The following is a 16,314-nucleotide window of genomic DNA, read 5'->3' as shown; positions in this document are numbered from 1 at the left end:
AGCTACATGTCAAGTACTCAGAGGCCGCCTGTGGCTAATGGCTACCCCACTGGACAGTGCAGAGGACAGACCCATCGCCCCAGAGAGCTCTACTGGTCAGCTCTGGTCTGGAAGCGATAAAGGCAGCGCCTGCCTCCGTTGTCCGTCCCTAGACCTCTTCCCAGAGGCGATCCTGCTGCCAGTCTCCTTTGTGTCCCTACAGAGATGCTTTTCTGTCTACACAAGTGCTGGAAATCTCTTTTACTAAAACAAATAAGACCCTAAACACCATTTTGCCCCATGCTTTCCTCACTGAATGAACCTTGGAGATCACAATACAAGTGCACACATAGTGCTTCATTCTTCTGAGTGTCCTCCAGCAATCCCGTCACCGGGACAACCGCCACCACTCCTGCCTTATAACCATGCTCCACGCCTGTGTCCCCCTGTGTGGTGCCCAAACACTTTCATGCTCCTCCCAGTCTCCCACCCTCATACTCTTTTCCGACTCTTCCCGTCTTCCTCCCGGTGAATTCCAAACCAGTTTCTCTGGCTTTCTCCCTCAACACTCCCAGGTACCTGCAGACTAAACCACCCACTCCTCCTCCTATTGTTGCCCCCACCCCCCTGACCCTGTCCTTCATTCACTGAGGATGTCAGCACCTACCTCATGCCCTTTGTCTCCTCCCTAAATTCTGCAAACATCCCCTCAGTCCCACGTGGAGCATCCAGCCAACGCCTGGCCTCACACATGTCCCTGACCTTCTGTCCTCACCCCACCTCAGCCACTCACTCCCACCCTAAGGCCACGCAAGCAAATGAGCCACCTGTGAAGTCCTGGTTTTTAGCATCCCCCTCTCAAATCATTCAAGATCAAGAAGACTTCTAATCCATGGTGACTATTCACTAACCTTGCATTGTCCTCCCAGCCTCCGTTCTCAGCTTGACTAGTCTGGCACGTTCTTGGATCCCTCCCTTACAAATACACTTGCCTCCCTCTCCCCTCTCTAGTTCACTCACCTGTTGAAAACCCTGACCCTGGGTAAACCTGGCCTGCCCTCTCCACACACATATTCCCCACAAGAAGGTGACTAGTCAAATTGGGAGATTTTTAAAACAAATAACATTGGTAGGATTAAAAAATTGAGTAACTTCTATAGAAAATAGTACGGAGGTTCCTCAAAAAATGAAAAGTAGTACTATCATTTAACCCAGCAATCCCACTTCTGGGCCTATATCCGAAAGGATTGAAAGCGGGGTCATGAAGAAATACTGGTACACCCTTGTTCATAGCAATATTATTCACAGTAGCGGAAGTGGAGGCCACCCAAATGTCCATCAACAGATGAATGGATAGACAAAATGTGGTATATACATACATAACTACAGTGGAATATTATAGAGCCTGAAAAAGGAAAGGAATTCTGACACACGCTACAATGTGGGTGAACCTTGAGGACATTATGCTAAGTGAACCAGGCCAGTCACTAACAGACAGATACTGCACGATTCCTCTATATGAGGTGCATAGAGGAGTCAAAGCCCTAGAAACACAGTGGAATGGTGGTTGCCAAGGGATGGGGAAAGGGTAACAGGGAGTTGTGTAATGAGTGCAGGGTTTTAGTTTTACACGATGAAAAGGTTCTGGAGATCTGTTCACAACAGTGTGAATATATTAACGCTACTGAACTGTGCCCTTTGCTTAAGATGCTAAATTTAACGTTGTTTTTCCCACAGTAACGGAGTATAACACGGAACAAAGCTGTTGGGTGGGCTCCACTCAGTGGTGCTGAAGGGCACACCCTCTCCTCTGAGCACCGAACACCCCGCCCCACACAGTGTGCAGGTGGCCAGGCCAGGGCGCGGCCTACTCTCCCTGCGCTGGCAATGCCAAGCCTGATATTCACTCTGAACCTTAGAGTCAATGTAGGAAAGATTAGAAGAATTAACTAAGGACCAGTTGGGTATTTCCCCATTCTCTCAAATATTATTCTCCAGCAAGTAACTGAAATCCAATAGCTTTCCTAGCTCTGCCTCTCATGATTCATTCATGCTCATTTCTATGGATACATCAGTTTCTCAGCTGGCAGTGATTTCATGAATTTTTAATTTACATGGAATGAGCCAGAGATTAAAACTTTCAACTAAGCCAACAATAAAGGGTTGTGAGTGTCGTTTCAATCCCTAGATTAAGAATCTCTGAATGAATTCCCTGGCATCCTCACATGAACCACTATCTGGAAATTATCAAAACAACTCCTCTGTTCGTTTTTGCCTTTGGAGTATTAATATAGGTACACATATCTGCTTTGGCCTGGCTATGCGGCTCACTGGTTTAACATCGACCTGTGAACTGAGAGGTCAAGATTGGATTCCTGGTCAGGGCACATGCCCGGGTTTGGGCTCAGTCCCCCATGGGAGGGGGGTGCAGGAGGCACCCAATCAGTGATTCTCTCTCATCATTGATGTTTCTATCTCTCCCTCTGCCTTCCCCTTTCTGCAATCAATAAAAACATATTTAAAAAAATAAAACAATACTTCCTGATGGTTCCTTCCTCTTAAAAAAAAACAGTACCAGCTTTGGGATCATTAAAAACAGTGAAACCAAAGACATTTCTTGTTATCAATCTTAATCTTGGAAAAACTCCAGGCCACCTGGCGAACAGTCACCAAGATCCCAACACCATAGAAAAGCCACAACAATGTGCAGCTTTATGACTACTAGGTAAGAAACTGATTTTAGCATAAATAAAATCAGATTAAAAATAAGCAAGTTAGGTGAGAAATTATATCAAAATATAATCCATATTTTTAAAATTATTAATAAAATGTTGACATTCTTTTTTCTTTCTACACCTTTGGAATGTGGTACATATTTTATACTTACAACACCCCTCAGTATGAGACACAAATAAGCGCGGCTACTGTCTTGGACGGTGCAACCACAGAACAAAGAAATATGTTCTGACAGGACAGGGACTAGCTCTTGCCATCTGAGCATATCTCCAGGCTTCTGCACTCTCCAGCTCTCCAGCCTGCTCCCAGGGTCCCCCTCAGTGACAGCCAGCAACAGCTGGGAGGACACAGCTGCTCCTCGGGCTAGAGCAGCGTTAGTTCAACTGTGGTCCTTAAGGCACCAACATTTGAAATTTTACAAAATCAGTTTACTACCATTGTTTCCTTAAATTTTTTCAACCACAGATGGACTCACCTTTTACAAAATTAACCTTACCCTAAGCAATGTCATCTGTGATGTCACAAATTTGACCATTTTTAATTATATTTGTTGAAAAAGGTAAAACACAATAAGTATTTAACACTTAAAAGACGTTTTGTGCTCCACCTAAAGCCAACAATGAACTAAACTAAAAGTCATTCTCATTAGCGAATCAGTCATGGTGTCATCTCTCCAAAGCTTCCCGTTTGGCACGTGGGATGTGAGATGATTACTTTCCGAGTCTCCCGGCACCCACCATTCGGACCCCAACCTTTGCATGTTTGAGTCTGACAGAGCATCCCTACCAAGAGTACCTTTCGTCTGGGAACCGTCACAAACCACAGCCAGGGCCCTCATTCCTGTGACTCAGCTGCTCAAAACCTGCCGAGGTGGGGTAAGACCCTTGCCCTAATGACCAGTGGGGCTCAGGCTCAGGGGAGAACCCTTATAATTAATAATTGTGGCAGCTAAGGTTTACTGAACTACATGCCAAGCACTGTTCCAAAGCGTGTGAGTGTATGTGTGTGTGTGCGTGCGTGCGTGTGCGTATGTGCATGCATGTGTGTGTGCATGTGTGTGCATGCATGTGTGTGTGTGTATGTGTGCGTGTGCCATACTATTATGATTATCTCTCACTCATATAGTTGTCACAATAACCCTAATGAAGAAGGTATTGTTTTGCTGCTTTTCTGGATGCGGAAACGAGGCACAGGGCAGTTAGTAGTTTCCCACAGTCACAGCGGTAACACGTGGGGGAGCTGAGATTCAAAGCCAAGAAAGCTCACTCTGGAACCCGTGCTGTTGTCGCCCTGAAGATTCCAAATGGGATAAAGAAATGGAAGCTGGGAAAGACACACGTTTTATGGCCACAAACACAAATCCCTCAAAGTCAACACTATCCCCCGCAGGACACGGAGACTGAGGCAAGCAATATCCTCTGATAAGACGTTAGGCAGACAAGTAGAGTAAGTTATAATGCCCTCAAGACGTCTTCTGGAAATCACCCTGGGGAACTCATTGTACTCAGAAAAGAAGACAAAAGTGTGACAATTCAAGGGAGCAAAGAATCCAATAACACAAGAGAAAGAGGATGGAAAGATAGTCAGATGGACAAATCGATGGATGGATAGACAGTCAAGTGAGCACACAAATGTTCACTCCAAACTCAAAAGCAGGGAGTATTATAAAGGAACATCCATCTCACTGACCACTGCAGAGGGGCCCATCAAATGGCTGACATCACACCAGCCAGCCATTCTCAAAGGCAAATCGGGACCTTATTCTTGTCACCGGGACCAAAGCTGCAGGGTAAGCTGTGCTGCAGCCTCACTGCACGGGCGCTGCAGCCCGGAGGAAGGCGAAGTGCACTTACAGGTACTCCCTGTGGGCAGAGTGCACGGCGGCCGCGTTGCTGTAGCGCCACAGGACGATCGCCGACGACAGGACATCGAGGACGGCATCAAACTAGGAGAAGGAGACATGGCATTAGTGCTTTTCCTGAGTTAACAGGACAAGGCTGAAGACACAAAGCAACGATTCTGTGACTCAGAACATCTGAGCAAGTGACCTCAGAGCCAACAGTGGGCCTGGGCACCCCACACGCCAGCTCTTCCTCCTCAGATTTCGCACTGCTCCCTGGACCTGGGAAACACGCTCCATGGCGTGGTGGGTCTGTCCCCGGGGCCTGGCTGCCAGCATTCTGCAGATATGGGGGATCACACGGGTCTGACCCCTGAAATTGGTTTCCACACAGCAAGCAAGATCATCTCAGCATTTCACTGTGTAACCCAAGTACAATATTCGGGGTGAGGAATCTGTTTCTGGCTTTCAATGGGATTATTCTAATGGGGGCCAGGGGGAGGGTGGTCACCCAAGGGCCCTGTGCTGTCTGCAAACACTTTGAAATTGTCTATACAATTCAGTGCTTTTGTTTGAATGAATGAGTGAGTGTGTGAGGGAGGAGAGAGGGAGGTGAAGGAAGAGGAAGAGAGCCCTGTAAGAACGACAGTGAGAATATGTGTGTGCACGTGTGTGTGTTGTGTATGTTTTGTGTGAGAATGTGTTGTGCGTGTGTGTATGTGTGTTGTGTGTTGTGTGTGCATGTATGTGGTGTGTGTGTATTTCGGGACAGACAGTGCACTCCTTCTAAAGATTCTGAAAAGGTCTGCAACCCCAAAAACCTTAAGTTTTCACAACAAAAGGAAGAAGTGGGTTTGTGGGCAGGAACACCTACCCTGCGGCACAGGGAACCCACAGCTGCGCAGGAGGGGTGTTTACAAGCGCTCTCCTAGGGTCACTGTGCCTCAGCACCCATCTCACCTGGAAAGTTACAAGCACCCGGAGGGGACATGGGCAGCTCCACCCAGTGCTCGGCATGCCCAGCCCATGAAACACCTGAGACTGTTTTCTCTCCATTTTCTCTCAGCAGCTCCCATGAGGAAGCAGGCGGGGGTCAGGCTCCCCGGGTCCGGCTGCAGGCGGACTGATCCTAGCAGCAGCAGCCCCTGACGCCCACACCTCGGCCTGCACAGCAAAGCCTTCGCTCCCACGTGTGCCATTGTCCAACTGACAGCCTTGGGGGGAAAGGGCTAACACCCTAAAACACCCTCGCAACCAGCTGTGGGAAATGCGGTCCCCTCTCTGTTCTGCAGGATTATGCAGCTTCCTTGCAGTTCACTTCTGCTGAATGCTAATCCGCCTAGAAGCGATCTCCATAGACGGTGAGCTTGTCATGCGAAGCTTCATCTGCTAACCAGCCTCTCCTTGAGAGCCCAGGTGAGACCCGTGGGCTCAGGAAAAACGTGCACAACTCCATAAAAGTACATTTCAGGTTACTTACTGCAAACCCAAAAGCAGAGGCGCTGTACCTCATAACGGAGACAGCTAAAAAGAAAGAAAATATTATTCAGAATATTTCAAGACCTCATGGATATGTTCTCTCATTCATGAGTATATTAACACATTTGATCTGCCCTTTTAAACATCAATGGAAAAGTTCCAAGAGAATAAAGTTAAAAGTTAACGGTGGCTGTAAACTCCGAGAACTAAAAAGTGCAAAGAGTGAGAAGAGACTTCAGACTCCGCCTGCAATGGCGTCCCTCCCAGTGTGCTCTGAGTGCCCAGGGGCCAGTTTCAGAGTGAAAATGCTTAAGCAGTTGTCAGTCAAACGACCACTGAGACTTGGAGAATTTGGCAACTGGGATAGAGAGCTGGGGACTATATTAAACTTTCAAAGTAAAAGTGCAATCACCCAAACTGTTCCCCCAATAAAGTAACTGGTGGTTTCCCCATGCACGTGCCCTTGCCCATCAGAGTTTAAATCTAGTGTAGACCTCAACAAAACTGCTTGGGAAAACAACAAATGATCTTAAGTGACAGGTGTCTACAAATGTAGACGTAATAATAAATTTTAAAGCATTTATCCGCATTCAAAAGTCAACCTTTTTTTGGGGGGGCGGTAAATCAATTAGGTAGCACTTTTGCCAAGTTCTATGATCTGTTCTCTGCCCAACCAATGTTCAGCTTCAAAGACTGGTCTCAATTTAACTTAATAAAGGCAGTTCTCGATATTTAACAAGCATAAGTCCACCCTCCAACGAAAATGAAACACTACCCGATGGGTCAGCAGAGCTGTGGCGTGGACTGCCTGGCCCAGGCATTGCAAGTGCTCACCGGGGAGTAAGAGAGGTGCGGGTGTAGGACACAGAGGTCACTGTCCCACTCAGCTCATCACGTGTCCCTTCTCGGGACCCGCTCTCTGGTCCACCCATAAGGCCAAAAATGAGTCCTGGACAGCCCTGCTCTTCTTCGTACCCCTGCCCCGAGCACAAGGGGTCGCCTGACCCAATGTGAAGCAAGCTTATTTCATTGTGAGTCAGGAATTGAGACGGAGAGAGTCTAGTAGTTGGTTAAGTGATGTTGCAGGAATTGAAACTTGCAATCACTGGAACTGGGGTTGGCCATGGTTTGCCATCAGGACTGAGGAGCAGAGAGAGAAGCAGGGGTACAGTTCCCAAGCCCTTTCTGAGACTCGGCCACCTCCCAGTCCTCGGGCTGTGGAGTGCCACCCATTACATTCCTGACCCTCTTTGCTTCTGACAGGGGCTGCTCCAGTTGTCCCTGCTGGTGCGCGTGCTGGCACAGAGAGAAGGGCAGAGGCAGGTGCGTGCAGTGACCAACAGTAACTCCCACAGGCAACAGAGGGGCAGTGCCAGGGGCACCAGACCTTCCTGAAGAGCTCAATCTACAGGCCATGTGGGCATGTGCGCAACAGGCAGCAGACCCCTCAGGGGGTCGCCCTGAGCACCCAGATGCCCGGCGGGACACTGAGCGCCCCCCCCCCCCCCGCCGGCAGCAGGAGCTCAGTACTGTTCATTAAACTGTTAACTGACTCTTATAGAAACAAGTCAAAATGAGTATCTGGTTTTTCCTTTACAACCTGTTTTGGAACAACTACGTTCTGTGCTTTTTTTTCTCAGTTACTCGTTTATCAGCAGTGGGAACCTTTTGAACATCTATAGCATCTTCCACAGATGCTGGGCGTACACAATGGATGAGGAAGAGCCGCCTGTGGAGCTCCTGCTCTGTCTCCGCCTGCACTGCTCGCCTGGGCCCCACCGCATGGAGGGCACAGCCAGAAGAGCACTCCCTCACCTGCACCCAGGCAGTGCACCATCACTCTAAAAGTTGAACTGAGTTATCTGGTGACACCACACATGTCTACAGTGGGCTGGAGACTTCGGAGGTGCACACCCACTCGGTTATACAGAGAAAACAAGGACCCAGGTTTCAGAGTCTCTGGACTCCAACAAATGAGCTGGTTGTTGAATGGTAGAGTCTCTTTCCCTGACGCAGCCAGGGGCAATAAGCATGTTTTCAACCACTCAGAGAAGTATGCTGGAGAGTCATGTCTGTGTGAGAGTTCCGCTTGCCCAATGGAATGCTCACACCGCTCTACCACGTGCACCAAAGCACATGAGAGCAAGAAGGCTCCAGGTTAACCCCAGTCCCGCAGAGCAAGAAGGCTCCAGGTTAACCCCAGTCCCGCAGAGAAAGGAAGGATGATCATGAATCATTTATTTATAAACTAGAGGCCTGTTGCAGGAAGATTTCTGCAAGAATAGGGCTTCCTGAGGCTGGAGCAAAGCAGAGAAGGGAGCGAAACCCGCTGAGGCAGGCTTCGCTCCCACTCCCAGCCACTGCGGCGGGTTTCCCCTCCTGCTCCCAGCCGCTCCAGCTGGGTTTCCCCTCCCGCCTCCTGCATCCGCACCCTTGGCTCCATTCCTGTCTCCGCCACCTCTACTTTGCTCCCTTCTGTAGTGCTTCGCTTCCACGTTGTCTTCAGTCTTCGCTCCCAGCTGGTATATGCAAGTTAACCACCATCTTGATTGGGGTAACTTGCATATAGCCACTCTGATTGGCTGGTGGGCGTGGCTTAAGGTGTAGCGAAGGTATGGTCAATTTGCATGTTTGTCTTTTATTAGTATAGATTGGCTTCACCAAGTGTCCCGGGTGAGGTGGAAAGGGAGAAAATGGCATGGAGACCCCTGGGTGCACAAGGGCACGCCCATGGCCCTGGCTCAGGCAGCCTCCCTCTGTGAGCACCTTCCTAGTCCCCACAATGAAACAGCAGCCAATGGTCACTACCACAGGACCGAATGGAAGAGGTCGGTGCCTTCCAGGACTTTCTGAAGCATGGAAAGTCATGGGTTGTTTTTTCCTGGCCTGCAGCTGGATGTGACACATCCCCATTCTGGGGTAAGGATGGACTCAAAAGAAAGGGCTGGTTCAGACAGCCCCTCTCCCACAGAAAGAGAGCAAACCATGAGGTGTTCATCAGGATGCTTCCCATTTCCCTCCCGCTGAGCATGGGTTCCGCTTAGAGATCAGCAGGCCTAGCCAGGCCAGAAGGACACACCAAGGCAGAGATGACCAGATAGGTGCCCCTGGAGCCCCACAGGTACTTGGCCAAGGGCAGCTGAAAGCCACCATGGCTCCGGGGTCTGACAGAAGTCCAGCAGTGCCTGTAGGGCAGGCTGGCATTTAACAGTGGCCAACAGACAATTATGCTGCAAGGTCTGTGGAGAGACAGGCAACTGGGTGGCCGTGAGTGGAGCTCTCTTATGAAAACTGCCCCGGGTGGAGGCAGGGGCCAGAGGGCCGAGGATAATGAAGTCGCGGTGGCTGTCAGCACTCAGTGCGGGGCCTGCTTAACAAACACCGCAGCTGCTCTGCAATGAGCGCCGACTGTCAGCAGCCTCCCAGTCAGCTGGGCGGCGCTGCTGGCAGAATCCCCTGGGGAAATTTGCAAGGACGTTTCTGCTCCTCACATTTTTTTATTTTCATATCTTTTACTATTATTATTAAATGTATTGGGGCGGCATTGGTCAACATGAACATAAAGGTTTCAGGCATGGCTTTCTATGTTACAAGATCTGTATATTGCTCCTCACATTTAGAACTTGCCTTCGTTGCTCATAACTTAAACATGCACTTAGGGAGCCGGTGGCCATCACCAGCCTCCGAGGCTTGCGATTACAGGCCATTGGAGCCTCATTCCCAGGGAGCCCAGGCTGGGTCTCCTGCCTCTTATCACTCAGTGGTGAGAGTAGAGGTTGACTGCCGTCTGATCAGGCTGGTCCTATGCACCCGAAAGTGTGTGCTTAGGATGTGTTTGGGCTCCTCTTGCTTCTGAGCCCTCTCTCTCTCTCTCTCTCTCTCTCTCTCTCTCTCTCTCTCACTAAGACACAAAGTCCATAAACTGTTCATAAGTAAAATAAAGATCTGTAGCTTGAGACCTGCCCGATGCCTGTTCCCCATTTGGGTCAGAGCGCCCTGAGTGTCTGGGAAATAGCACCTCCCCCACCTCAGACTGTGTGCTTTGGTGGATGACATCATTCTCCACGCTCCAATGCAGTGGTTCTCAACCTTCCTAATCCCGCGACCCTTTAATACAGTTCCTCATGTTGTGGTGACCCCCAACCATAAAATTATTTTCGTTGCTACTTCATAACTGTAATTTTGCTACTGTTATGAGTCGTAATGTAAATATCTGATATGTAGGATATATTTTCATTGTTACAAATTGAACATAATTAAAGCATAGTGATTAATCACAAAAACAATATGTAATTATATATGTGTTTTCTGATGGTCTTAGGTGACCCCTGTGAAAGGGTCGTTCGACCCTCAAAAAGGTCGCGACCCACAGGTTGAGAACCGCTGCTCTAGTGTATCCTTGTCCTATGGCCAAAGTGAGTGATTCAGAGGTGGCACAATTCAACCTGAGCCCAAGAGAATCAGTCCTGAGTTTTTGCTGAAAATATTGAGAATGGATGTCTTTCTAAAAAGAAAGTGTAGCTACAGTTGGTAGGATAAAAACAGAGCTTCAGGTAGCAATTTTGCCCTCAATGGGAAGAGGCTGCCTGAGAATAAAGCCAACGCAGAGGAAAGCAGATATTAAAGATATGAGACACAAACCAGACCACTGATGACATGGGCTGAGCCTCCGGAATCAGCCCGACCTGAAGTTCATCCCCTGCATTTTTTCAAATACATCAGCCAATAATTTGTCTTAATTTGCTTAAGCCAGTTTGAGTTGAGTTTGTATCACTTGTAGCCAAATGTCTTAATACAATAAACCTTGACACAGTAATCCCATGTCCAAGAATCTCTTTTAATGTCTAAGAAATGGAAAAATTCTTTAAACACAAAAGGTTCATAGTAGGTTTATGTAATTTATAATCACAAAACGCAATCTAAATGTCCAGCAGTAGGGTAATGGTTAAAGTATGGCTTGTTCAAAAAACTGTGCACCTGAAACCTGTATAATTTTGTTAATCAGTGTCACCCCAATACATTCAATAAAAAGGAAAAATAGGCTACATGTAGCTATTTTTAAAATGTTTACAAAAAGTAGTGCTGTTTAATGCTTATATTAGCGTATTAGTTAGAATAATGCTATTGATGATAAACAGGTATTATGTTTGGTGCCATCAGTACTGGGAAATGATGGTTCTGGCTAATGTAGGTGCAGACACAATGGAGAGGTCAGGGCAGGCTTTACAGAGAAGGCGACATTCGAACGAAGACTTAAAGGAGGTGTGGGAATGAGCCATGCAGTCACTTAGAGGAAGAACCTTCCAATGGAAGAGTCCATGCAAAGGCCCTGAGGCAAAGTGCCTGGCATGTTTGAAGCTATTCAGCAAGAGGGAGGAGAGGAAAGTTATCCTATATAATAAAAACCTAGTGACCAAACAGCAGAACGACCTGTAGACCAGTCGCTATGACACGTACTGACCACCAGGGTGAAGACGCTCAACGCAAGAGCTGCCCCCTGGTGGTCAATGCACTCCCACAGTGGGAGCACCGCTTGGCTGACTGGGATGAGTGGCTTCTTCTGCTGCAAACCCCAGGCTGACAGGCAGGAACCTGGGCTGCAATTGTTGCCTCCTGGCCCCAGGCTCCTCCTCCTCGCTCCCTGTCACCTCCTCCAAATGCCTGCAGGCCACACAGCACTGCTGCTGGGCTCCAAGAGCTGACCCCGGAGGCTGGAAGGCGGTTCAGTTGGTGGCTGCTGCGGGACTGAGGCCTACTCTGTTGCCTCTCATGCTATTGTCCCTGGGCCTGGCCCCAACCAGGTCCCCTGGAGAGGTGAGTGCTCAGCTCCATGGAAGATGCTAGACCAGGGAGCAGCCATTCAGAGGGTGGGTCCACAGCCACTTAGCTGAAGGGGATGAGCAGTGCTCCCACAGCAGGCCAATCCCTGCAGGCCATGCCCCCCACCAGTGCATGAATCCGTGCACAGGGCCTCTAGTATGAGATTTCCTTATAGTTTGAGCAAAAAATTAGGTACAAAAGAGCAAGATACAGTCCTGGCCGGTGTGGCTCAGGTGGTTGAGCGTCGTCTCATGCACCAAAAAAGGTCGCTGGTTCGATTCCCGGTCAGGGCACATGCCCAGGTTGTGGGCTCAATCCCTGGTCAGGGTGCATACAAGAAGTAACTGGTTAATCGATGTTACTCTCTCACATTGATATTTATCTCATTCTCCCTTCTTCCTCTCCCTCTCTCTCTAAAATCAATAAAAAACATATTTAAAAAAAAAGAGCACCCTAACTGGTTTGGCTCAGTGGATAGAGCTTCGGCCTGCGGACTGAAGGGTGCCAGGTTCGATTCCGGTCAAGGGCATGTACCTTGGTTGTGGGTACATCCCCAGTGGGGGATGTACAGGAGGCAGATGATCGATGTTTCTATCTCATCGATGTTTCTAACTCTCTATTCCTCTCCCTTCCTCTCTGTAAACGATCAATAAAATATATTTTTTAAAAAGAGCAAGATACAAGATTATATGTGATATAAATAGTTCCACAGTACAACTACATTTAAAAAAAATGCATTGAAAACAACTTGAAAAAAAAAATCCCTCAACATATAACAGTGGTTAATCTTTTTTTTTAAAAATATATTTTATTGATTTTTTTACAGGGAGGAAGGGAGAGGGACAAAGAGCCAGAAACATCGATGAGAGAGAAACATCAACCAGCTGCCTCCTGCACATCCCCCACTGGGGATGTGCCCGCAACCAAGGTACATGCCCTTGACCGGAATCGAACCTGGGACCCTTCAGTCCACAGGCCGACGCTCTATCCACTGAGCCAAACCGGTTAGGGCAACAGTGGTTAATCTTTGGTGGGTAGAAATATGTGAGTGGATTTCTTTTCTTTCAACCTTTTTATATTTTCCACATTTTCTATAACCATCGTAGATAGCTATTCAATCAGAAAAATATCCATTTTATTTGGGGGGAAATTACCCAACTCAACAATATAACCAAAGATCTAAAAAAGAATAGCAGAAATCAGGTTTGTGATGCACACCTGGGCCAGTGCACTGTGAGCTCATGAATGCCTCTGGCTAACTACCTTACATGTCTTTACGACACCCAAGATCTGAAATCCATCTCTCCAGGCCGAGTCACCTGCATGAGTGGGTTGCTGATTCCCCAAACAGTTCACCAGAGCATGGTGGAGGGTCAGGCAAGCCAGGATGTGGAACACAAGCAAAAATTCACTCCCTGTCTAAGGGACAGCCTGCCTCCCAAGATTTTGCTTGTCCTGCACTCTACTTCCATTGATGTGTCAAGCGGGTAATCGCGGCTACATTTCCAGAAGCACACATGCAACAGAAGTCTTGAATAAATATTTACACGGGTCTGGCTAAAGACCAGGCCTTCTTTAACTAGGCTGCATTCAGGCCAGAAAGCATGTCAGCTGGAAACTCAAATTCAAACAAAAAGACAGCTGGAAAGTGGAGGGACCCAGGCAACCCATTGTTAGGGCAAAGCCAAATGCAAATCACGCAGCTGAATAATCAGCGGGCTGTACAGAGGGCTGTGGAGGTCCAGACAAGTGCCTTGGAAATGCACAGGGAGGAGAGAGTGCCAGCAAGGCAACTGAGGGTCAATGCCCAGAGCCCCTCAACAAGGAACATTAAACAAAGAGCGCCATTCCCGTCGCAGGCTAGTTTATAGTAGCAACAATGAGGGCCCAGCTGCCATCCTCTCCCAAGTCAGGCAATAATTATCTTGTGCCTTAGCACTCTTTATCAACACCCCAGGCCCCATAACACCTCCAACTTGCTAAATTATCTGACCAGTGAAGCTCTGCTAATAAATCAATCCCACTTTAATTAGACCATCCCAGTCACACAGAAGCCCGGCAACCGCACCCACAGCCATGGCCCTAATCTAGCCATGGGCAAACTACGGCCCTCGGGCCAGATCCGGCCCGTTTGAAATGAATAAAACTAAAAAAAAAAAAAAGACCGTACCCTTTTATGTAATGATGTTTACTTTGAATTTATATTAGTTCACACAAACACTCCATCCATGCTTTTGTTCCGGCCCTCTGGTCCAGTTTAAGAACCCATTGTGGCCCTCGAGTCAAAAAGTTTGCCCACCCCTGCCCTAATCCAACTTGAGAACGCATCTTTCCATTGCCACCTTCATCATCATGCTACTACCCAGGCAGAAGAGGTGCAGCGAAGAGGGGGCAAGTTCATTGATTTATGTCCAAACTCACTTCAGCAGGAAACCTCCAATAGCTTCCTAATGCCCCCCCACTCTAATGGGATTATAACACACTCCAGAAACCTGTGACAGGATGTTGAACTTAGTCATCACTGAAGGAAACGAGGACCAAGCAGTTTGAGAAACAAATCAACAAAACTCCCAGGCTGCAGCACCATGACTTCACTCTGTAGTTCATCTGCACAAACCAAAATCTGCAAAGATCTGGAAGGTTTTGTTTAACCTACACAGTCTTATTCAAATATCAGGATTGGCTACCAACATTTTAAAATCAGGAGCCCTCACAAATTTAAAAAGGAAAAGAAAAGAAAAGGAAAACATACCTAGATTTTTGGTTTCCCAGGAAAAACATATCTGCCAAGGCGGGCTGGCCCTTTCTCCCTGAGGTGCCAGCGCTGTGTTCAGATGGGGCATGCGATCTTGGGCACCTGCCTGTCCCTCAGCATTAGACCCAGCTGGCCTCTCCCACCTACCTGGCCCCCCTGGGTATCGGCCCCAGTAGGCTGAGTATGAGACTTTAGATGTCGCTCACGAGCAGCTTAAAGCAGCGGTTCTCAACCTGTGGGTCGCGACCCCTTTGGCGGTTGAAGGACCCTTTCACAGGGGTCGCCTAAGACCATCCTGCATATCAGATATTTACATTACGATTCATAACAGTAGCAACATTACAGTTATGAAGTAGCAACGAAAATAATTTTATGGTTGGGTCACAACATGAGGAACTGTATTTAAAGGGCCAGAAGGTTGAGAACCACTGGCTTAAGGGAAAGCAATTCCCAGCAAATGCCTGGCAAATACTCACTGTGCTGCATGAACAGTGGCCTCCAATATTTTCTACTATAAGGTCTGGCTCTCAGCAAATTACTGCCTGCCTGCTGTGGCTCAGTGGTTGAGCATTGACCTATGAACCAGGAGGCCACGGTTCCATTCAGGGTTAGGGCACATACCTAGGTTGTGGTCTCAATCCCCAATAGGAGGTGTGCAGGAGGCAGTCAATCAATGATTCTCCCTCATCATTGATGTTTCTATTTCTCTCTCCCTCTCCCCTCCTCTCTGAAATCAATAAAAATATATATAAAAAAATATATAGTGCCCAAAGCGTAGGCCATTCTTTGAGAGCTCTTTGTCTTCTCTAGAACTCAAGAACCATTCATTAGCTCCAGGCAGGCTATGGGCACTGCCCACTTAACCTGAACTCTGCGAGTCTACAGGCAGGCACACCCCTGCCAAGACCTCAGGGATGATCATGAGTCTCTCTTTCCTTCACATGACCAGGAGGTAGGTGGTCACATACAAATAGTGGCCACAGTCCCTCCCCCAGAATAATCTGTGCAATCCACAGCAAGAGTGGGCTTGAAGAGGTTGTAAGATATTGCCCTTGAGGGTCTTCGGGTGGCTGGGGGGGAGGGGGAGTGTCACTTGATAGTGACCTGGGCCATTTGCAATAAAAGATGCACTTGCATTCAGGTTTGTACCAGGAAGCAACTACCAAAATGTCTTGCCTGGACCCCCATATGTCCTCCTGTCCCCTACCTGTACCTCTGCCTCAGAATTCTTGACATGCAGCCAAAGCGCTTCTACCTGTTGCACTTGGGGTGAAGGAAAAGTTATTATAATGGATAAGGTGCCAGAGGCTGACCTCCTCCCCTGCCCGCTCACTCCACTCGAGCCCCAGCGGCTCCTCACGGACCTCCCCACAGGCTGCGTGCCCCTGCCAGGCCCGGGTCTAACTCACTCCTCTGCTTGATGCATTCTCACCAAGGATGCGCCTGGCCACTCCCTCATCTCCTTCGGGGCTCTGGTCACAGATCACCTCATAGGCCTGTGCTGTCCACCTTATTTCATATTGCAACCTGTCCCAGCTCCCACTCTTAGCTCCTTGCCATTTTGCTCTACCTTTATCCAGAGCACATGCCATCTTCTACCACACTATTTGATTCACTTACCTATGACTATTGTGTACCATCTGCTCCCTCCATCTATTGAATATAAGCTCTATAAGGGCTGGAAGCTTTGCTGAATAAATATTTA

The 16,314-nt window shown here is 48.2% G+C and overlaps 1 protein-coding gene across 1 annotated transcript in view; it reads right to left on the bottom strand.

Moving 5' to 3' along the window:
- Window positions 1-4,549: 4,549 nt before the first annotated feature.
- Window positions 4,550-16,314, bottom strand: part of TMEM163 (transmembrane protein 163) — a 149,952-nt gene continuing 138,187 nt past the window's right edge. The window contains 2 exon segments of the mRNA XM_023745100.1: window positions 4,550-4,660; window positions 6,036-6,079. Coding sequence (XP_023600868.1) covers window positions 4,565-4,660; window positions 6,036-6,079 — 140 coding nt within the window. The 3' untranslated portion in view covers window positions 4,550-4,564.

This window comes from Myotis lucifugus, unplaced genomic scaffold (assembly GCF_000147115.1).
Source record: "Myotis lucifugus unplaced genomic scaffold, Myoluc2.0 scaffold_517, whole genome shotgun sequence".
In the NCBI taxonomy this organism is placed as follows: Eukaryota; Metazoa; Chordata; class Mammalia; order Chiroptera; family Vespertilionidae; genus Myotis; species Myotis lucifugus.
Note: the sequence above shows the minus strand (reverse complement) of the source record. Positions and strands in the feature narration are given on the sequence as shown.